Raw genomic sequence first — 22,954 nt, 5'->3', positions numbered from 1 at the left:
ATGTACTTACTAAAGATAATATATATTTAATATAAATTACAAAATATATGTCGTTCATATTAACAATCGCGATTCAAATGCCCTCTCTCTCTCTTTATAAGATACAATCTGATTTGTTATCTTTTCTAAATTACATTATTTGCAGCAAGTGTCACGTATTGAATTTTTGATAACATTTGACGAGTATTTTTAACGCAAATGCCTCGGAATCAAATGCCGGAATGGTATGGCAATACGTCGCCGCGATAATCAGAGACATGAAACGTTTGATATAAACCCAGAGGAACGAATTTACACGATAAAAACGGCAGTTCATTTTTCGAGCGAGCAAAAACTTTGAGAACTCTTTATTATGTCGACTATGTCAATTATGATTATATAATTTTTATCTAGTATTTTTTATTGAAAATTAAATTAATACATTTTCGCAATATTAAATACTTTTAATGGCTAAATTAACGCTAGATTGAATTTTTCCATCAGTGACAGTCCGTGACAGACCGTTTTTGAAGAGCAAGATTTTAAATATATGATAAATAATTTTCGTGACTTTATTATATTTCTCGCATTAAATGCAACGTATGATTTATACATCACGCGATAAAAGTGTACGTAAATTTCACGTCAACATTCATAATAAAGCAGCCATGTTTTAAAGCTAAAATAATGTGTAAGCATGAATATACCGATCACAGAAATAATTATGTGATTACGAGCTCGTCCATTTTAGCGTTTCATTATCCGCGGCGGTGGCTTCTGACAATAAAATCCTCACGTGCGGATCTAACCTCAACACGAAAGAGGATTTGCGGTTCAAAAATCGATCGTTTGTTGCATAATAGAAGGGGAAAAACTAACGAGCCAAGGCTCTTTCATGGGTATACATGTATCACAAAGAGCTCGAATATGCCACTCCCGAAATGACGGAGGAGGATCTTCCTTCTTCCCGTTGAGAATTGGTGACAGACGAAAATGTGGGGTTAAGAAAGCCGTATAAGAGTGCCGGTTAAAATACGCGGGGACGAGTTTGCGCGCGCCGAGAGACAGAAGAGGACAGAAATAGAGAGCGGGGGCAGGAAACAACTAACTCTCTACGGAGCCAAATCGAGAGAGAAGGAGAGACGACGAGAGAGAGAGAGAGAAAGAGAGACCGAGAGAGAAAGGAATCGACAAGAAAAACGGAGTGACTCTCCTCGCCTGGCTAACCGTTCCCGCTCCCCTCCCCCACCCAATTTTTTTCGATACTTGGACCACACCGTGCACTCACCTACGCACACGCAACTCTGTCGTATGCATGCACCCGTACAACCTACGTCAGTATACATGTGCACGCAAACTACCACTTCCCCCTCTCCTCTCCTTCTCGCTCTCTCTCTCTCTCTCATACATATATATATATATATATATATATATATATATATATATAAAATTCTTTATATTCTTATAATAAATACTTACGCGTCGAGATGCATACATGCGAGTTGAGCCTCGGCGACGACGTCGGCGGCTACGAGGACGTAGGAGAACGGAGGTGACGACGATGCTGACGTTGGGATCGGTAATAGCAGCGACGACGGTGGTAAATGGTGCGCGGCAATATCAGCGGACAATACGTGGACTCTTGCGAAAACGGCAGGAGCACTAGGAGGTAGCGCGGCGTCGACGGCTCAGACTTTCGTCGGTGCGCGCAAAGAGTCGCGGGCGACGACGGCAACGACGACGGCGAGGCCACGCCGGCGAGCACGAGAGAGGCGTCCGGGACACGTTGTTCGCGGCGTGCTGCTTCCTCGGGGGCCGCACATCGGCGGCGGAGACGATGCAGTCGTCTTGGAGTCGTGTCGGAGTCGCGGGTGCGCGCGCGCGCCCGCGCGAGAGCGCTCGCGGTCGTTCGGTGTCTCTCTTTCTCTCTCTCTCTCTCTCTCTCTCTTTTTCTCTTCTTTTTCGCCCGAGCTGTCTTTTTAGCTCTCACTCGCGCGACCACAGATTCGTTTCCTATTTCCTCCTCTTATTCCGTCCGCGGTCTTACGTCTCTCGATGTCCGCTTCTCTCACTTGTGTCGTGCTCTCTCCGTCTCTCTCTCTTTCTCTCACGCTCTCCTGTCCGTCAGTAACCTAGAAAGCGGTGGCGGCCATTCAGGATTACGGGATCTCCGTACGTCCGCCTCGTCTCGCCACGCTCGTCCAGATCGGGCGACGAGTTATCCGTCCCTATTCACTCGCGTTCACTCGACGAGAGCCCCGCGCACGTTTTCTCACGTCCTTGTCGCGTTTCGCGCGTCCGGATCTCCGGATCTGCGGAGACGATGCTGGGCTCATGCGGCGAGCGCACGCACGTTCCGTTCGCTTCGACTTTCTTGGCACGACGACGAGGACGGACGTAAGCGAGCGCGGATTACGAGATCCCTCCGGCGGGGACGACGAGCACGCTTACGACGCTCGGACACTCTCGGCCTCGCGTCCGCTCGCTTCGGAGCTATGCACGATACCGACCGGCGCACGGCTCTATTATCGACACTGTGCTCTTCCTCCTCTCCCTGTCTCTCTCTCTCTCTCTCTCTCTTCTTCCCTCACTATCTCTCTCTCTCACGACGCGCACACTTTACTTCACTCGTACTCTCTCGGCGAGTACAACGCGCACCCTCGCCACGGCGGATGCCGAGAAGCGCGAGCGACTGTACGGGGCCCCTCTTGGGTGTGCTCGAGGCGGCGACGAGACGGCTGTGGCGACGGCAGCGACGACCGCGACGACCGCGACGACGACGACGGCGACCGTGCGTCGTACTGTGTACCGCGTATCGTGTCACGGACGCGGAAGATACTCGCGCGATACGGCGCGTTCGGGCCGGGCCTCAGCACGCACTCAGGGATATTCGCCCATTTGTGACAGATTTCCCGTCCGAGATACACCGCGTTAACGACCGACCGACCGTCCCCCACCTACCGTCGCCACATACAGACATCACGGCACTTCGATTTTTCAAGATGGCGGCGCGCCGCCATAGCGCCGCGAGGGGCGCGCATGCGCCGCGAGCGGCACGAGCCGGAGGTGTAAATAGAGCGCGAAGAGCGCGAGGTGTAATAAAAGGTGCGCTTCGCTCGACGTTATTTTCGCTTCGGGATGCGAGATTCCGCGCCTCGATCGGTCCTCTAGACGTCGATTCGAATGAAAATAGCGTTAAACGGAATGCATCCGAGTGCGGTAAGTCAAATTGGCACGTTTTTCGTGGTCGTTACGATGTAATACGAGACCGACTTTATAGTCAAGTTGTCATGTATTTATTTGCCCTTTTACGACCGATGAGAGAGCGACAAGAATGCGAACTAGAAGGACGTCCTTATCCCGATAGATGAATTAAGCGTTATTTTATTTCAGCAGTTTTAGAAACATAACCTAAGAGATGCACACGCGCAGTGGAATAAAAACATGTCTAAAAATTGAAATACAGTTATTTACAAAGTTTGCGTTTGTATCCAAGTTAATCGTTTATCTGTTTGTAATGTTATTTAAATATAACTTATTATATGCGTCGGTGCGTTCTATCACCTGGACATTTTTTAACTTTGATATGTTAAATATGATATTGATGTTAAATGTTTGATATGTTAATTCGAAAAATCGCATAATTTCGAAATCGTAAATTATAAAGTTATTAAATATAATATTTGAAAATCCTAACTTATCACAATATATAGTTACTGCATAATCTATTTTGAAAATTAATTAGTGAATAAGGTATGGAGACAATGTTGTATAGTGTACATCTAAATTTGAAGCAATAAAACGACATAAATTTATTCCCTGTGAAATTTTCTACAAGTTTTATGTTTATTTATTTTTTCACTAGATTTTAAAAGTTAGATTAAGGTAGGATAAGTATGAAATATTCAAAATTGTATTAATACTCTATATTAACTTATATTTTGAGCACAACTTATGAAATATATTAAATAATATGAAGAACACCTTGTGTAAAAATAAAGACCTACCGATAGATATTCAGTCGAGAGCAAAGTATTTTTGCAATAGTTCCTCGTATATATCCTTATCAGTTTTTAAAAATAAGCAAAATATAACTCTATCCATCTGCAAAACCACAACAAAAACTTTATGAATAATAACGATCATAAGTACTTATAAAGAATGTAGTTTTCAGTGAGTATATATATATATGTATGTTTATATACATATACATATAATCTTACATCTTTATTTTCAAGCAGGAATTTCTTGACTGTCGATAAAGCTACTTTGGCTGCTGGTCTTTGCGGGTATCCATAAATTCCAGTTGATATGCATGGAAATGCAATAGTACGCAAATGATTCTCTTTCGCCACAGCCAGACTGTTTTCATAACATTCTCGTAACTTCTCTGGCTTTTCACCTTGGGGACCAACGGTATGAATAACATCTGCAACATCATCATTTAAATGTTGATTTTAATTAACAAAAAATATACTTTACATTAAGCTCTTGCAAAAATGACTAACATTTAGCCGGCAGCATGTAACCTCCTGTAATTTTAGCTTCGCCAACCCTACATCCTCCTAATGTTGCACATTCTTTCTTTAAATTTGGTCCCGCTGCTCTATGAATAGCTCCATCGACTAAAAAGCTTTTTTTTAAATATATGTACATATTTTGTGTCAAGTTTTCTAATACAACATTTTTTTATACCTCCACCACCTCCCAAAAGACTCGAATTTGCAGCATTGACAATTGCATCTATTTCAAGCGATGTTATGTCTCCTTGCCATATCGATATTTTCTTAGCTATGACTTTGTCAACTTTTTCAGTATTCTCAAGAGTCTTGGGGATGTTGAACTTGTTCTTCTCCCAATATTCTGGCCATGTAAGAACTTGATCCACAGTTGTTACTCCTGCTTTATAGTAACTTCTCTTCTCCTCCAGAGGCATGTTTAAGAATTTCTCTAGTTACAGGAAAAAAAAAAAAGAGTACATATTTATAGAATATTTATAGAAATATCATAATAAATAACCTATTCATTGTTCTCTATTTGATTGTTATACTAATTAACGACATTAGGTTGCAATTAGATTTCTTACGTTTCTCATCTTCGAACGACATCTTTCCTTCAAGTTTGATCGAAGCTGCTAAATTACGTCTCGATGCGAAATTCTGAAGAACAACTCGCCTAAAGGAGCAAGTAACAACGGTCGCCTAGAAACCAAAAGCAATTTTCGCAGCAAAACTCACGCGAAAGTAGGCACGCTCTTGTCCCTTACTTTCAGAGTCAGCATATTCCGGTGTCGAAGATCACTCTGAATTACTCTGAAGAGCTGTCAGTTATCGACGTTACGTTCTTGCGGCTTGATACAATATGTCGTTGCGGATTTCGCTGTCCCCACGTGACCGCGAATTTTGATAAGCTCGTGCGACTTGCAAAAACACCGTTGTATCTCGTTTACATCTTTTGTGCTCGCGATCTGCGAATATTATTTAACCCTTTCGATCTTAGCGTCAGTGACAAGACAGCTGTCGTCATCTCGCGGTATCGATGCACTTCATTTTAATGCACATTCATTCTCTCACGAAAGATGGCAGCAGCATTTAGAAATTTTTCCATAAGATTTGAATTCTGGCTGGATGGCGCTGCCATAGCCGTTGTATTTTCTCCATAAGTTTTGAAAAAGTGATTTTACACATATGATGGCAATATATTTTTCATAATTAAGATTTCATAATTTCTGCGAAAAAGATATCGACGATACGAAATTCTCCAGAGCTTTTTTGGTGAGTAATATATAAATATATTCGAAATGTGGAATGAATTACTAATAAATAATACATGAAAAAATCACGAGAGAGAGAGCGAAAGAGAAGAGTATGTGTATGTGCAATAAATAAAAAAAAAAGAATAATAATAATTAAGAAGTGATAAATAATAAATTACATGTAATTGATTTTAATAGTCAGTTATATTTAAAAAATTTATTTTCTTTTTCCGCAAAATATCTGTATTATTTTAATAGATATCAACGAAAGAAAAGTAAAAAAAGACATTAAAAGTAAAGCAATTGTCATACAAGATATAAAAAAGATAATTAATCTACTCGCAATATCAGTTGTAATGAACGAAATGTCTTAATTTATTAATAATTTATATATATATATATATAATATATATATATATATATATATATATATATATATATATAAATTTCCATATAAGAGCAGCGGATTACATATGACGTGGAAAATTACGCGATATCTAATTATATCAATATCATGCCGGAAGCGAACAAACAATACAGATGATTTTATCGTATATTATGAATGATTTGAGTGAAACGAGATTTGCGTAGGCGTACTAATCCGTGGGCGTTCATGCGAAAATGTGCCTTCAGCGAGACGTTAACCTGCCACAAAGTGCTTATCAAAGTGCTCCTGGTAGTCACGTAAATGCCACGATTTTCCGCTTTATATTGTGTCAAACCGATCCAACTACTCTCGACAAAATTTCATGATAAATACTTCGCAAGAAGCTGGCGAAATAAAAAGGGTCTCTTCTTTGGGAATTTCATTTTACATGAAATTGAATTTACAATTGTTGACAGTAGGGGTTGCATTCAAAAATGTGTTGCTTAGTTACGTATTCTTTAACTTCGAATAAAAATATTATTGAAAATATATTTAATATTCTAATATGTTTTATTCAAAAACAATTTTTTTATTGGAAATATTGTGTGATTTATAAATTACAATTTTCGTTAAATAAATATTACCGATAAATCATGTCATACATTCCAATTTTGCTTTGAGTTTCTTTACTTCAATGTATTGTAGAGTTATATAACGTGCTGTGCGATGTCACAAAGGAAAAAGGTTTGCCTTTTTAATGTCTCGAGGCTGATCTGACATTTAACGTTAGTAAATTGCACAAACATAATTTGCTAGATTTATATTATCGCGTGCAATACTTATAAAAGTTTTTCTCAATCCCGAAAGAGTTTCAAGATATTTTTGTTTCATCTTTTCCTTTTTTTTTTAACTACAGACCTATTGAGTCGAAAGAAAAGTTTTCACGATTTTGACGATATATGAACTTTCAGGTAACAAGCCGCCCACGGTCAGGTCACCGAAATACGATCTCCATGATCCCGTATGTGTGTCGTGTGCTCCGAGATGCAGTTGCATCACTACTTTGCACTACCCGCTGTGTCACGTCCACGTTTGCAGCCGGAATGAAAAAGCAGCGGAAGTCGCCGTCGGAGCTTGCACACGGAATTATTATACGACACCACGAGTGTTCATGATTAGGAAAGTTTTCAAGCATATCGTAAAATGTAACGTGAAAACTTACAGAAGGTGCGCAATATTTATCTTTTTCAATTATTTATTTTCTTACAGAAATAGATAACGAAATAAAGTAAAAACATAAAAGGCCCGGCATTCTTTTTTTTTCGTCAAATTTCTCAAGCTTTTTCTGAAATAAAACATTTCCTGATGTATCCATTTTAATCCACTTTTTTATATATATAGACATGAAAGTTATTAAATCCAGAAACAAGATATTTTTTTCTAAACAAAATTTATATATATATATATATATATATATATATATATATATGTGTGTGTGTGTGTGTGTGTGTGTGCGCGTACACATTCTCACACACACACACACTGATTGTTACAGTCATCGCGTATAGCAATCAGCTGATCGCGGCGAGTGCCCCACGTAATCGCCTATATCACGCCGTCCCTGCCTACCTCTTGTACTCGTTCCATAAGTAGTTAACTATTTTCCTTTAGTTTAAAAACTAAGCTCCGGGCAAAATTTTGCAAGAGGAAAAATCGTCTTAGAATTCATTCAAGAATTTGATATTTTAAAGACAAACGTTTGTTCAGAATCACCCTGTATATCGAAAATTAAAAAAGATAACGATAAGTTAGAAATGTCAAATATATTAACGAACACGAACAATTCTTGGAAATACATCGAAAAAGTGTTAAATAATGCTCTCAGAATCCATCAGCAAGAGAAAACAAAAAATGCCAAGTTGTTAGCGTTAATTGTAGACACCCACGTGGAACCTACGCGGAACGAAGTTGTATATATTTGGCTGCGCGCGTAATGTGTGAATGAACAGCTTTGACGACGGGGCAGTTGATGTCAACGTGGCAACAACATCGAGAACGACGGCAATGACGACGGCGACGTCATCGGCGGAGAGAATCGCGTCTCTTCCACCACGTTGTACAGAACGGCAACGCGTAGTAGCGCATGCTGATAGCCGCCCCGCTATCGATCCATCCGCGCCCCCGAGCTTTTTCTCGCTTCTCCTCACAAGCCTCGTGAACGTCGCTACCGAGCAACCGTCCCGGCAAAATTGTATAACTCGGCGATTTTACTCCGTGTAATAACAGTATCCGTGTCCTGTCTCTCATTCCACTTCTATCGCGTCTTGTCAAACGGTCGTCAGGATATAACGTACCAGGAGACGAGCAAACAACGGTTATGGCACGTCAAGGCGAACACTGCAGGGCGATTTTTCTACTGTGTAAGTTTTCCGAGAGAGTTTCGTGCGATCCCTCGTTTCTGAACGAAGTGCGTCATTGCGTGTTTCCGATATTTTCACGAGGAGCGAGATGTAATCTATTCGTGATAAAAAATTGCGTCGATTGCCAGGTTGCGTCATTTAATCCACAAATGCGTTGGAGAGTTATCGTTCGAACGGCAAGTTTTACATAAGAAACATGAGCGAATTGTTTCGCAATCTCTCAAGAGTATTCCGATAAATAAAAAAAAATATATAGTAGAATAAAAATACGTGTTAAATACGATATGAAATTTATGAGGAATTATTTGGACACGCATAGTGCATCGAAGGGTTAAAACGTCGAATGTCGATAACTAGATTTCAAAAACATTTCGTTAAAGCTGTATTTTACATAAAATTTAATAAAAATTTGTAGCATATATTATTTATAGCATATATTTTTTAATGTGTGTATATTTGATATTAATGAAACATTCATGTGATAGTAGGTAATTATATAATATTCTTGGGGTATTTACTCTTTCTTTTATTTGACATTTCTGGCAAACTATAATTCTAGTAGCTATAATTATGAGATTACAGTGCTATTACAAAGCAACAGCACTATATATTAAAACATTGCAAGAAAAAAAGATACATGATTGCTTTAACCGAGAAATGTTATTTATAGTGAGAAAAAATTCCGCGAAGTCTTTAGATAGACTACATAATCGCGAAGCTTTCTATAGTCGGAAATTTAAATTGAGAATTACTTCCTCTTAATAAGATATAAGTATTTTCCAGAGTATTTTACGCGCGTTCTCTAGTTTTTCATTAATTTTTATATTTAATTTGTAGAGAACGGCGCCGTTTTGTTTAAACAAGTAGGCGGAAATTAAGTTGATATATAATAGACATTGAAAATTAGTCAATAGACTTTTAATTGCGCATTTTTTAATCTTCTTATGATTTATTTTAAACGCAATTTAAAAAACATTTTTCTGTTTAAAAGTTCTTTTTACATTTTATTATGTCGAGTTAGGAGCTGATGCTTGTATCTCTTAGCTTGTCGTTATTAATTTACAAAAAATATAAAGCGTAACACGTACATTTATGTAGAACATTGCATTTTCCTGCATTAATTTTTGACAGGGTGTGTCTCGGGCATAGCGTTCAGTATCCCTATCTCTTCGCCGATACCGCGACAAGTGGACGACGAGGAACATTATACCACACGTAGAATGCCAAAAGTCTTCTTTATGCTGCCTACTCAGAGGACGAAATTGCCCTTGGTAAGCACATTTAATTCAATTACACTTGAGCCTCTTTACTAACTAGCTTTCTATTTTTTATATTTCATAAGTTCCTTTCGCAATTATATCTTTTTGTTTTCATTATTTAATTGCTTTTTGCAATTAAACTTAAATAAAAACTTATTATGCACGAAAGGGTTGATTAAAAGTTGTTTCATATATTTTTTCTCTTGTATCTACAATACCACTCAAGCGAATATATGTAATGGAGATCAATAAGCGCCTTTTTAGAAATACAACGATTTACATTTTTATACACACGAGTAATTATTTAAATGGATTCGTGGAACGTGCTAATATATATATTTATAGAAGGAAGAAGTTGTATCATGTATAGTATATCTTTCTGTGTATACACTTTTACATGTTACATGCTCTTACAATAGTGGGCGGCAACCGATTCTACAAACGTGAGCTGCATTTTACTCTAAATCCATGCATAATCGTATTATCGCTATTATGAGCGCTTATTTAATTCCGAGATTCAAATCCGATAATTAATGTTCTGACGAAAGAAGGTATCATTATATGATTATATGACTTAGCGCGATTATGTATATCCATTTTCAGGAAATTTTAAAGATCTATCCATCGTAGCAAGGTTCTCCGTTTTCTCAAGGTTGAGCTTACATTAGGCGCAACAACAATTTTACATTAACATTATAATGTATGATAATGCGTGAAATTTATAAAAGAATCATTGTGTTGCGTGTATAAACATATATATATATATATATAAACGTATAGCTATATATAGCTATATATATATATATATGTTTCTTATCGAAACTTTCAGCTCTCGGAACCTTGCTCTAATTTGCTCTACTTTATATATATATATCTTTTCTTATATTATAATCTCTAAAGTTAAGTTTCTCTTTAGTTTATAATTCGGGATGAAATTCTATTTATAATTTTATATAACACAAAAGGTGCATACATTTGAGAAAGTAAGAACACTTATATGCAAAATATGTATCAAAATATTATTTATCGTTTAAATTTATACATATGAAAAGCGCTAATAATGGCAAAAATGTAATTCTAAGAGAAATGTTAATTTTTACATGTATAATGTAACGTCATATCTTTGAAATATCATAAGTGATTTCGTGAATAATATTTATATTCTCTTACAGTAATATAATCTTTTTTAAATAAAAGTTTAAAATTATATTTTTTCAATCGCGAGTATCAATATAACATTTTCTCGCAATTGCTCGATTTAGCGTGATTTCTCATATTAACCCGTTTATTGTTTAGCCTGTTGCTGCTCGAAAATATATTACTAAATGATTTGGCTATGCCATGCTAATTTACATTTCATCACTGTCGACAATCATATGATTTCCGGTTGTTAAATGTCACCGGCAATGTTACGACCAGCGCATAAAAATTTTATTGACGTGAGTTTGCAATGTGACCATCGAGATAACTTACGTGGAATTAAAAGCGAAACACACCCTTTTTAAAGACGCTGTAAAAAAATTATATGTGTGAAACATATTAATTAAAAAAAATTTATTGTTGAAAGTTAAAAGAGAATTTGCGATAAATTTTTACTAAGAAAAAGATCGATTTTAGATTGATCAGATAATGTATAAGCAAAAAGTAGCTCGTAAATGTGGATACCGTACATGTGATATACTCATAAATACACTTGGGTGCTAAATGACCGATAAAATTTTAAGCAACTTGTTTGCTCGAGCACTTGTTCAGGCAACCATTAATATTTTATATAAAGTTATTACACCGGAATTACTTCAGCCATTAAGCTATTAAATTATGAGACATTCTTCTTAGATTACTTTTCTCACAATTATGATAAAAATTATAATTTATTATTATCAAAATATTGAATCGTGAATATCCGGATTAAAGATCAAATTATGAAAATTTTGAAAAACGCATCATTTAATTAGAATTAAATGATCAATAAATCTAAAAAGAAAGAATTGTTATAACTTCTTAATATATACTAAAATTATGTTAATTCTTAAAGATCTCAAATTTTGCAAATTTTATGACTTTATTGTACTTTCGCGCTTTTTCAATTTTTCACTTGATTTTAAGGCTGCGGCTTTAGCTTTATCGAGTCTTAAGCTCGATGTACTTACAATGGATTTATAGACTTTGGTGTTAAATTCTTATAAGTCTAATATCTGATTTTACTGTTATTCCTTGACATTTCGGTGTTGGACATTTATGTGACGTGTCATCGTGCAAGGATTTTGCGTCTTTCTTATGGAAACTTTTACTATTATTACCCATATTAACTTGACCACGTTTCTCCTTATATTTTGTAATTGCGAGTTTATGTTTTTGTAACATACATGTTTACATTTTACCTGCCTTTATATTAACGACTCGATACACACGAGAAAAAAAGTTATTACGACAATGCTCGTTACGTTTATGTTGTAACAATAGGTGACCTTCTATAGAATCTACTTATAAACGGAAGTTACTTTTGTAGCAAAATAAACTAGATGTGAAAATTTTATTAAGCAATTTGCTTACATAGTTCTATCGAATAATTTTTGTTGGAAAGAATAATTGTAATTTGAAACATTTCTTTTTTCTTCACGAGTCAATATTATTTTATGATTCTAATCTATAAATAATTATCGTTGATATCTTGTTCTTTTAATTTTAATTATGTCGTTCTTCTTTTTCATAGACGATAGCCAATTTCGAACTCAAAACAACCACGATCCTGCCCTCAACGATCACTACGACCACACACAGATCAGTTTCAATGGATAAACCCTTATATCGGCTGGACAGAAGCAACGGACAAGCTTGTATCCTTCTTCAAGTGGATGCGATTATTGCCGTCAAGTATCGCACAAAATATGGCGACGACCAAGTAAGAAGCGTGTATAAATTAAATTTTAATGAAAAAAAAATCTCCTTGTTTCAAATGTTGTTAACGTAGTTAATGACATATATTAATTATAATTGATTTACTTTTATATTTCCAGGAAGTGGATATATATGTACCTGATGATGCGACCGTGACCGGAAATTGCGACAATGAAAATACGGTGACAATGTCCTTGAAATGGAATGCCTTTGTATTATCTTGGAGTTTTGCTAAGGTAATGTTTTGCATACAAATGCTATTCCAATTTTGAACTTTGTCAGAGATAAGTTCTCCGATGGAAAATTATGTAAATATATATAAAGGATAAATCATTTGAATTGTGCCAGACACAGGGTTGCTTTTTGCGAAAATCGATATGAGACCCTTCTACCGAGATATAGTTTATTTGATTTTCACCTTCATATCGTTGATTGCGTGCCAGAAGCTATCACGATATTTCGTAATTATATCTTGAACGATAGCTACAGATTTCGCGGAATACAAATAGTACAAGAGTTCTCTTTATCGGAAGTAACTCAACGATTTCTTAACAAAGAAAGAATCATGATAAATGATATGATGTTATTTATACTTGCAACAACAAAAATACTCTTGGAAATGTATTTTTCTCTTTTTTAATTTTTTTTAATAATCTAATTTTTGCATAAAATAGAAATGTGATCAACCCCATAATATTTTCTCGAGACGCATGATTTTTATTTTCCAGACCCCTGGTGGTGAGCGTTGGTACGTCGAGAAAATTGAATTGACCTATAACTCTAGCGACAAACACTTTGAGCACGTTGATCAACCAAGTAAGTGCAATTAGTATCAATTTTACTGATTCAACATATTGATTTTTTGCCTCAAGATGTTTTATTGAAATTCGATGATACATTGCATGTTTTTTTAATAAAAAGTCTAAATATACAGAGAATGTTAAATTGTTGATTAAATTATTATAAATTATCAAATATACTTGACATTTTTTGAGAAAACTTTGACGCTACATTATTAATTGTTTTATTAATATCCCAGACAAGACTATTCGAGTGAGTACCGGGCAGAAACATAGCGCCATGCTATTCCCTACGCCGGTTGGAAAGTCGTACGCTTGTTCCGATGAAACAGTGATTCCTCTCACCGATGGCAAGAATTATGCCAGTGTACTTCTAAGGTATTTTATCATATTATCAAATCAATCACTCTAAGAAATTGTTTTTTAAAAAACCATGATAAAATAAGACATATTCCGAAATTATAATTGAGATAAATATCTTTTTGCTCCACATTTAAATATTGACACATATACATAGAAATCTTCATTTAAGCTACTTTCAAGAATAATCTCTTTTTATTAAATCTTCTCAGTCACTTTAAGCGTTGAATTCAACGCAGAGATATGACATATGCCGTATTTAGAAAAATTTTTATTCCTGCCGAGATGGGACAATTTGTGGGAAGATTGACATAGACGAGAAAAAAAAAGAAATGAAAAATTTCAGAGATATGAAGCTGCAGCCGTTCAAGTTCAAGAACAACGAGTTCGCCACCGAGTTCTCGTGCACTTTGCTAAACGCGCGCGCCGGTAGAGACGAGACCGCACCGATCGCGGTTGGCTCCACGCTGGCCGCCGCGGTCCTCCTGACGATCACCGGTTACGCGGCCTATCGATACTTCAAAGTGAAGAAGGTCAAATATGACACGATGGAGTAAGGAGAACCAGCTGATCGATTCCCCACTGTCACGACGATGCCAAAACGTGCGCGTATCGCCAAAATCACGACTCGTAGTTTTTACCCCTTCCCCTCTTCCCACGCTAATTATTTCCAGGAAAAAAACTTTTATTCTCTGTCGACCATTTTTTTTCAATTGATCACGAATCTGTATCAACCGGACGTAATCGCGTAACGATTTACAATTAAATTCTCGAAGATATATAATTAATATCGATCGAACAGTCAAATTGAAGACGACTCTAATTAAAAAAGGCTCCATGTTTCGCGAAATATCAAGAGAGAAAAATTTGAGATATTCTCTCGTGAGTATACGTTAATGAATATTTTAAAAGGTTGCAGCAGAAGTACATAAATAGATATATTCGCATTTTTTAATCACTTAAAAAAAAGATAGTCTTGATATGTCATGAAGGTAATATTGATTATTATTGATTAACGTTATAATTTAATTCTATCTTAAAAAAGTTTTCATCATTATTCGATTTGACCTCACAATTATTTTTGATTTGAAAAAGATTTTTTTTACTTTGTTCTTTCATGTGCAATATTTGTTTATCAAATTAGAAAATATTGCCAATTTTTTTTGCAATTAGAGAAATTTTGGATGGCGTTTTAATGCACCATTATGCATAGAAGATATAGATATCATCGAAGTTCATATTCATGCCATAAGTATTAATATAAAAGCGCGTCGAGACGAATGCAATGGATTCCATTACGACATTTGTTAGTCGCGTACATCGAATGTCAATTGGTTCGTTCGGAATTTAACGGAAAAATGACATTCGTAATCGCAAACTCGGATGGTTGTATCAATAGACTTTTCAATTTGTAGATCTTGGTCTACGTGTCATTGTATGAGCATTTAATGAGGCACATTAAAAAATGTTATCACTCGTGCATTTTCTCGTTACAAGAATTATATTGATTATGAGATTTTTGTCGAGTTTGCATAACTTTCTAGAGAAATACATAAGAAAAAACACATATCTATATTTTAATGTCCCGTGAAATATTTGCATTATACAAACAGTTGAGATAATATTAAATTGTTTCTCTCGACGTAAAAAAATCGCGAAATAATATATCTTTATCCATTTGAACATTATTATGGATAAAAATACGTAGTATATAATAACAACTTTTATTATAATCTGAAATTAAAGATTCCAAAAACGAGGTTCTCAGATAACTCCAAGGTTTTAGAGAGGTCCTTCTTGGCAGCTAACGATGTTAGATAGGTACCTAAATTAATTAACGAGAGTGTATATTAAAAGTGTTAATACATTTCAATGTGTGACGCCTTAAATTATCTTGTATATAGCAATCGTCTGCATAATTTACTGATAGATTATTTCCAATTTTTTACATCGATTTTACCATATTTTACTCTTCGCAATGTATAGCCTCGTAAGTTTTTCGATTTGTGAAACTTCAAAGTCTAAAAAATATTTAGCTGTAAATATAAAGTTAAATTAGTTTACATATCCATTATTATTTATATCTTGGGTGGGAATGTGAATTGTGATCCAGATTTCTAGAATTTGTATTTTGATCTCAAACATTATTCTCGCTCGATATTATGTAGTACAAGATGAGAAATTGTATAAGAGTATGTATTTCTCTCGCAAGGCTGTTTCTCAAATCTTCTTCGAAATATTCATATGAATATGTCAATTTAAGGAGTAGTGATAAATATATAATTCATATCAAGAGTGGCTTTACAAATGCACGCCACAATAGGATAATTCTTTCATTCGGCTTATAATTCTTTATGTATGTGTGTGCGCGTATGTGTGTGTGCTATGCAATACATTATATAAATAAGTGAAATAAAACTGCATTACGCGTATTATGCATGAAGCATAATATTTAGATTACAATTACATAGAAATTTTCAAAATTAACGCCGGCAAGATTACACGAAATTTTCTTTCGATCGCAGAAGTTTTCCCTTTTTCCTTTATACTACGTTCCATATTCTGCATTTTTCTTGGATGCATCTAAATTTTTTAGTAAAAATACGCGCTTATTTTAGAAATGATGTTTTGGCATATTAAATTCAAGAAATTGTCGCGTAAATTTATATAAATTTATATAATTTTCCAAAAATTACAATACATGGCTATTAATTGCATTATTTAATCAGTTATGATATGGTAGATAAAACACAATTTTGCGATATAATATAGAAGGTAGTTTATTTATATATTTAAAATAGTCAGCTGACGATATGGCGCGTGATGAATAATATAATTATTAGCGAAAAAGTTATGACGCACCTAAGTGTGTAAGGTGTATACGTCCACGCGTGCATACATTAGGAATATATACATATCTACGCGTGTACATATACGTTATATATATATATATATATATATATATATATATATATATATATATACATCTATATGAAGAGAAACATTATCGAGATATACGCATAATATACATATACATACATACATACGTACATTGTATATGCATATATAAATGTATGTATGTGTATGTATATACATATATATATATATAAACCTCTGTCTTCCAAATGCATATTAAAGTTACTTCATGTGTAAATATTATATTACGAATATCGTATAATGTATTTCCATAGATTTGTCAATCGTCGATTCGTAAATGTGGCCGGCAGCGAGTATCGTGACGATTCACAAGATCTTGAAAAAATTCGAAGGATCTGAGCTAATTAATAACGCTATTCCGATTTAAAAGGGAAAGAAAGAAGACGCGCACGATCTAAACTAGATAAATCTATTTTCGAGATAAATATATTATTACATAAGAAAACTTACTGTAGTTCAATTTATTATATTATTCATATCTTTCGAAATTTCTGCTATCGCATTATGGTCCAATTGAATTGATTTGGCAAGAATTGATTCAAGTCGGCAAGATCGCATGAACACATCACGTATGCTCGCGTATACCGTGATACTAATACGAGAAAGGTCTAGCTGTAATTACGGAATTGTATTTTTGTGCTAAAGTCAATCTTACTATAGATATTAATGGATAGTAAGGAGCGATTGAGAAAATTAGCGATTATTCCGTGGCTTACATCTTGGAGAATCAATGGACGGGACATTCGATAGATCTCGATTTAACGATTTTACTTTTTTCTTTGTAAAATTGTGTAAGAAACAAGGGTAAGGCACAATGATGCAGATTGTTGAATCGCGACGTCTTCGATAATAAAATGACGTCAAATTATGAATCATATCGCTTGACCTATAATCGCAGCGTGTTAAGTCTTGTAACAATTATTATAATAATCTTAATGCTTATTATATAATACAATTATATATATTATAATAATTATTATATAATAAAGATTTATAATTATTATATGTAATAATTATTATATAAAATAAGCATTATAATAATTATTATGTAATAATTATAATATAATATATTATATTATAATTATTATATATAATTAAAAATTATATTATAATAATGCGTAACAGCTGTGGAGATTGCCAGAATGGAAAGGTGAATTCCGGTTTCACGTGATGCATAGCGACATATATCTAATTAAAATTGTATCATAACAATAAAATAAAGGCTGTTATACAAATTCGCCCGATCGTGTACATTGCATCCACAATGTTCTACAAGAGAGATTCCCACAAAATATATGATATTTCTCATAATTTATTAAACAAGTGAAATAATAACAATCGGAAATTGAAGTAGTAATTTTTATAATAACAACTTTTTATTCTTACCGTTTTGTATACAGCTGTATAAGACAAATATTGTCTATAAAACAAGTATTTATCGGAAATTCTATTCTACACTTTGCTAAACTATGCAAAATGTTTTTTCTAAATAACGGATCTTGTTTATTTTTTTAATAATATTTTTCAATATTTATAAATGTGTAACCATTCCCAATTGATAAGATTTTTGAGAGAGACAAGAAAAGACTTAACATTGAGAAAGCAAAATCTACATCTTGTAATCGCATTTCATTTTATATACATGGGTATTACGCCTTTTCGAAAGCAGATGTCTATTCACGACGGAGGGTCGCGGAGACATAATAATCTTGCGTTGTGGAAAGGGCGGTGAAAAGTACAGTCAAGCAGGCTTATGCTGGCCGAGGGGTGCCCTCCCTTTGCGCAACGCGCGACACCGTCGTCGTCGGCTCATTGTCGCAATGTCTATTGAAATCTCTCGCAACAATGGCGCGTGATCGCATTGTCGTCTACGAGAACATTTTGGTTCTTGTGTCTATGAGCGATCGGAGAGATCACTGCTCACGTCATTGCGTCTCGCGGATTATTCGTGTAACAACGCGCGTCGAGTCCACCAATTTGGCATTTAATCGCGAGAAATGCTCGAGAAAATTTAATTGCAATCGTCGCATTTACAATGGAAAAATAATAATAATATGCCTCGCCGAAACGTAAAAAATGGTTCGGGAGTTAATTCGTCGCCGTTGTTTTGCCATCGAGCGATCTGTAATTGGGCCGACACGTGTTTAATTGACAATTACCACGATACAATTTTGCTTAATTGGCCGGGAATTTATTCTTCGTATGATAACGCGCTCGCGGGACGATAACACGGCAGTGCTGACCGGGATAATTGAATGTAATTGGCTGCGTTTGATGACAGATGTGTACCGTCAGATTCGGAAGGAAGGGAGGGAAGGGGACTAGAGGAGAGGATGGTTCGCCCAGGAAGAGGCAGGGAAGCGGTAGCGAGGGGGGTACGACGCGGCGCAACGAGGGGCGCCGGGGGGTGGCCTATAATTTATAAACTAGGGGCTGTTTTGGGGTAATTGCAGATAACGACGGGGCGGTCCGGATAACAAGCCGACATGGGAGTCACTGGACACCGGTGCCACTCCACCATCCGCGCGTAACACCATAACCTTAGCGTCGTTATGTACGGTTATGCCCGGCTCTGTGGTGTATATAGTATAGTTTGCAGCCCTGTCCAAACGTAAGTTATGTCGCGCGTGATATCAACCCCACCGGGGGTTGAGTTAATAAACGACCGCGGTTGCAGCGAATCGCCCGCCACCGTCGCCGTCGCCGTCGCCGTCACCTTTCATCTTTTGAACTCGTTAGCGGCGAAAATGTCGAGCGAGATGTCGTTTAAACCGAAAGATGGATGATTCGACATTTTCCTCTATCGATATCTCTTTCTCTCTGTTTGCCAAATTATATTCTCGATATTGATTAAAATAATTAGGCGGGGAATGAATTGTGCAATCGATAACCGCTTGATCAGTACATATTTAAATGCACGCATATTATATTTTTTATAATTATTATATTCAAGATATAATTTATATATGTTAGAAAAATGTTAAGTTCCAAAATTTAATCATTTATTTTTACAATATATACTTATCAATGACTATGTGTCACTATTTAATTGTGATTTGCGATTCTACGCAGATAAGCATTGTATTTTTCATCAGTTCACACCTTGTTGGACACGAAAGAGCGATGTATACCTTTTTGCGGGTGTAAAATCTATTGGGCGAATATCCATCTACCTGGGTAGTGTCCCTGCGGATATTTAGGAAAGGTTCGAATTACGCTTATATTTTGACAGGTTGGCTTTGTACGTACACGCAGCTATCTAGAAGGATTACGGTTAAATAAATATTATTTTAACGTACACATCAAACAGCTTGAAATAGAATACACACTTGACTTTTCATCGACTTTGCCACGTGCCGCTTGAATAGTTTGCAGGATTGGTGCATGTCGAGTTAGACATTCTAATTGGTTATCTAAAGCGATGTCTGGGATTTTAAGGCGTAAAACTTAAGAAATTGACCAATCACAGTCGAGTATTCTCTTCATACTTGACTGTAAATGGTCAATTTCTTAAGTCCTACGCCTTAAAATCTCATTGTAGACGCCATATATACATTTCTTATCATAAAAGTCATCGAACAATTAATTGCGAGAACGGAAATTACTTTCTTAAATATTTTACTCATATAGTCAATCGATTAAAACGTAGCAAAAGTATATTATACTTTATATTTATTTTGTATAAGTAAATAAAACTTGTAGAATTTTATACATATAGAAGACATGTACAAGACTTTTGCAAAAATATTTTTATATAATAGTTTGTTTTTCATGTTTTCTTTCTTGTTTTTTTCTCGTTTTTCTTTTTCTAATAATGCTCATATTTTATAATTTATTATATTGTCATTTTTATAATTAAATATACATTTATATTTATATATCTGTTTTGAGAAATGAAATTTAAAAATAATCTCCGCGTTTTATCGTATTGAATGGCTTGCTGTTGGCGGGAAAATGTCGGTGCAGCACAATCCGTACTCTCATTCGCGCTATAATCAGCCTCGCACGTGGATCCGCCGAGGAGATCCTTCCTGGAGGCGCTATAAATACATCTCCTGGATGTATGACGCGATGATTTCGAGTTCCCACAGCGTGGAACCACGAGCGGCTCGGTGCTCTTGATAAGCCGATAAAAAGCGATGCGGCCTTGACGAGTCTGCACGGTCAGCTCGAAGAATCGTCGTAGGCAGCGTTTTGTCTTCGTCTTTCATGAAAACGTCATCCTCGTACGTGTGTACCGTGAAAGAATTAGCCGACTAATATCGAGCATCGTTTGCCACGCGCGGATTAACAAAATTCGTCGAAGCAACTTTCTGGAACATTTCAGGATATAAATTCTTAAATTACGTTTGAAATCTTTCTGTCTAGATTTGATTTCAAGAATCAAAGATATCGGAAAAACATGAAATTTTATAGTATTAAAAAAATTAAAAGAGTCTGATAAGAAAGAAAGAAAATCTTTCACACATACAAGTATTTAATCTTTTATATTTTATTATGATTTTTCCGAGATTAAAAACAGAAAATGATTGCGACAATAAATCGCAAAAATATAATATAATTATGTATAGGTAAATATAATTTCCCCAATTTTGTAAAATTTTAATTAATATATGGACATTTTATATTATAAATATTTTATATTATAAATTACGTTAAATATATTTTTACATGCAGCATATATGCACGTATAGAAAGAATTGAGAGAGAACTCTAATTGAATAAATCTCGGTTGCGGCTCGGGCGATTTCATCGGTTGAAAACCACCCTCTAACAGGGGGTATGACGACACCGACACGTAAACGGGGGATTTTCGCTAGGGTTGGTTCGCACATCCACCGCCTATCTATATATGTATAGCTGCCTATTGGGGCTACGGGGTGACAATGATGTAACGCGAAACCTGCAAAACTTTTCTCGTCCCTCCCTTCCCTCCCCGTCCTTTCTTTTCTCTCTTTTTCGATCCGCCGTAAACGCAGAGATTCGAAGCTTTACTCGTATTAACAATTTTATTGCTATTTGACAAAGAATATTAAATTTTAAAACTTACAGTACAAAACATTATTTTATAAAATATTCGAGACAACTTGTCTAAATTTGCATACTTATACATTCGAAAATATCTTTTTGATTCTGAAACTTATTTGTTTAATCATATCTTGAAATTGATGATAAATAAATAATTTATTAATAATACAACTCTGGATAAATAAAATGTTTGAAACGATTAAAATGAGACAAAAATATGTGGAGCATTAATTTATAATTCAGCTTTACATAAAACTAAAAAAGCTTTACGCAATTATTGAATAAGCAGCATCAAATACGCGTTTACTCGCGCATATATACTATTTGGTGATCGAATTGTGCTGTGAACAAGGATGAAAAGGAAAAGAAAAGTGTCACCAGAGATGACAAGAGCGAGTGGGACGGAGATGCGCGATAGATGCATAGGACGGAAGAGAAGGGCGTTTATAATAACGTCAAGGGACAGAGAGGGGGCAACAGCGCGTTCCTCGTGTTCAGATGCTCTTTTCAAGAGTGCGAACCCTCCTCGACGTGCATTCAAGTGTCCGCTGCTTTGTAATGCCTCTTAATACCGCTTTACTGTCGTCGTTATTAAGGATCCGGAACATATTGTCGATACAATGTGTGACGACGCCGCACTATGGCGTCAAGCCCTTCATTGGCGGGTATTACATTGTGGGAGTGAGGACACGCGGGTAGGAAATGCGGGACGTGAATTTTCAGCGGAAGTTGGAAAAATAAAGCAATGCCGTCACGATGAAACTATCAAAAAAAAGTTAAAGTGACATGCTGAAAAATATTACTTTTATTGAGCGCTTTTTTTTCGTTATTTTATCTGTTGAATTATTCGAAATCGAATAAATCTCTTTAATTATTTCATCTCTCACCCTAACTATTTTAACGATTACATAATTGACAACAATTGAGAACAAAATATTCAATGAAAGTAAAAATATTACTAACGATTTTCTTTATTTAACTATAGAATGTGCAAAGGGCAATCGATGTTACAAAGTTTTCTCCGGCTATATTTACTTTCTCATATTCTAGTAGATAATAGAAACAAGAATAAGACTTGAACAACTTTTTTAAAATTTTTTAATAATATTATTTTTGTTTATCGAGAATTGAAAAATTTTCAAATGTTACTA

General features: G+C 35.5%; 3 protein-coding genes across 5 annotated transcripts in view; 1 reads left to right on the top strand and 2 right to left on the bottom strand.

Annotated features, from left to right (window-relative positions):
* LOC145961583 (serine/threonine-protein kinase MARK2) overlaps positions 1-2,971 on the bottom strand; it is a 103,437-nt gene extending 100,466 nt beyond the window's left edge. Inside the window, exon 1 of the mRNA XM_083081937.1 lies at positions 1,459-2,971. The gene's annotated coding sequence lies outside the window, so the exon portion shown is untranslated. The remainder of the gene's footprint in view (positions 1-1,458) is intronic.
* Positions 2,972-3,890: 919 nt separating this feature from the next.
* On the bottom strand, positions 3,891-5,486 carry LOC145961595 (macro domain-containing protein CT2219). Its single transcript, XM_083081980.1, has 6 exons — positions 5,246-5,486; positions 5,066-5,180; positions 4,675-4,929; positions 4,488-4,604; positions 4,203-4,408; positions 3,891-4,083 (listed from the first exon to the last, which is right to left on the bottom strand). The coding sequence occupies exons 1-6, from the start codon at positions 5,258-5,260 to the stop codon at positions 3,997-3,999; spliced, it is 795 nt and encodes a 264-aa protein (XP_082938106.1). The 5' UTR covers positions 5,261-5,486; the 3' UTR covers positions 3,891-3,996.
* LOC145961593 (lysosome-associated membrane glycoprotein 5) lies at positions 5,239-16,825 on the top strand. Of its 3 annotated transcripts, XM_083081977.1 has the most exons (9): positions 5,239-5,753; positions 7,073-7,328; positions 9,653-9,792; positions 10,200-10,223; positions 12,494-12,682; positions 12,798-12,914; positions 13,407-13,494; positions 13,718-13,856; positions 14,185-16,825. In XM_083081977.1, exons 3-9 carry the CDS (start codon positions 9,742-9,744, stop codon positions 14,393-14,395), a joined length of 819 nt encoding a protein of 272 aa, XP_082938103.1. In that variant the 5' UTR covers positions 5,239-5,753; positions 7,073-7,328; positions 9,653-9,741; the 3' UTR covers positions 14,396-16,825. The 3 variants fall into 3 exon arrangements, with proteins under 3 accessions (XP_082938103.1, XP_082938100.1, XP_082938102.1); XM_083081974.1 differs by lacking the exons at positions 5,239-5,753; positions 7,073-7,328 and adding an exon at positions 8,275-8,521; XM_083081976.1 differs by lacking the exons at positions 5,239-5,753; positions 7,073-7,328; positions 10,200-10,223 and adding an exon at positions 8,279-8,521.
* Positions 16,826-22,954: the final 6,129 nt, after the last annotated feature.

This window comes from Camponotus vicinus, unplaced genomic scaffold (genome assembly GCF_025532165.1).
Source record: "Camponotus vicinus isolate PSW18456_S1 unplaced genomic scaffold, iyCamVici1.0 SCAF_11, whole genome shotgun sequence".
Taxonomy (NCBI): domain Eukaryota; kingdom Metazoa; phylum Arthropoda; class Insecta; order Hymenoptera; family Formicidae; genus Camponotus; species Camponotus vicinus.
This window is presented reverse-complemented; position numbering and strand designations above follow the sequence as displayed.

Excerpts from the sequence above, each read along its gene's own strand:
- LOC145961593 (XM_083081974.1), top strand. The coding sequence starts at position 8,479 with ATGGCACGTCAAGGCGAACACTGCAGGGCGATTTTTCTACTGT. Across the intron at positions 10,224-12,493 it reads CGGCAACCGATTCTACAAAC|ACGATAGCCAATTTCGAACT; the intron begins GTGAGCTGCATT and ends TCTTTTTCATAG. Across the intron at positions 12,683-12,797 it reads CAAAATATGGCGACGACCAA|GAAGTGGATATATATGTACC; the intron begins GTAAGAAGCGTG and ends TTATATTTCCAG.
- LOC145961595 (XM_083081980.1), bottom strand. Across the intron at positions 4,930-5,065 it reads GTCGTTCGAAGATGAGAAAC|AGAAATTCTTAAACATGCCT; the intron begins GTAAGAAATCTA and ends TCCTGTAACTAG. Across the intron at positions 4,084-4,202 it reads TCCTGCTTGAAAATAAAGAT|ATGGATAGAGTTATATTTTG; the intron begins GTAAGATTATAT and ends GTGGTTTTGCAG.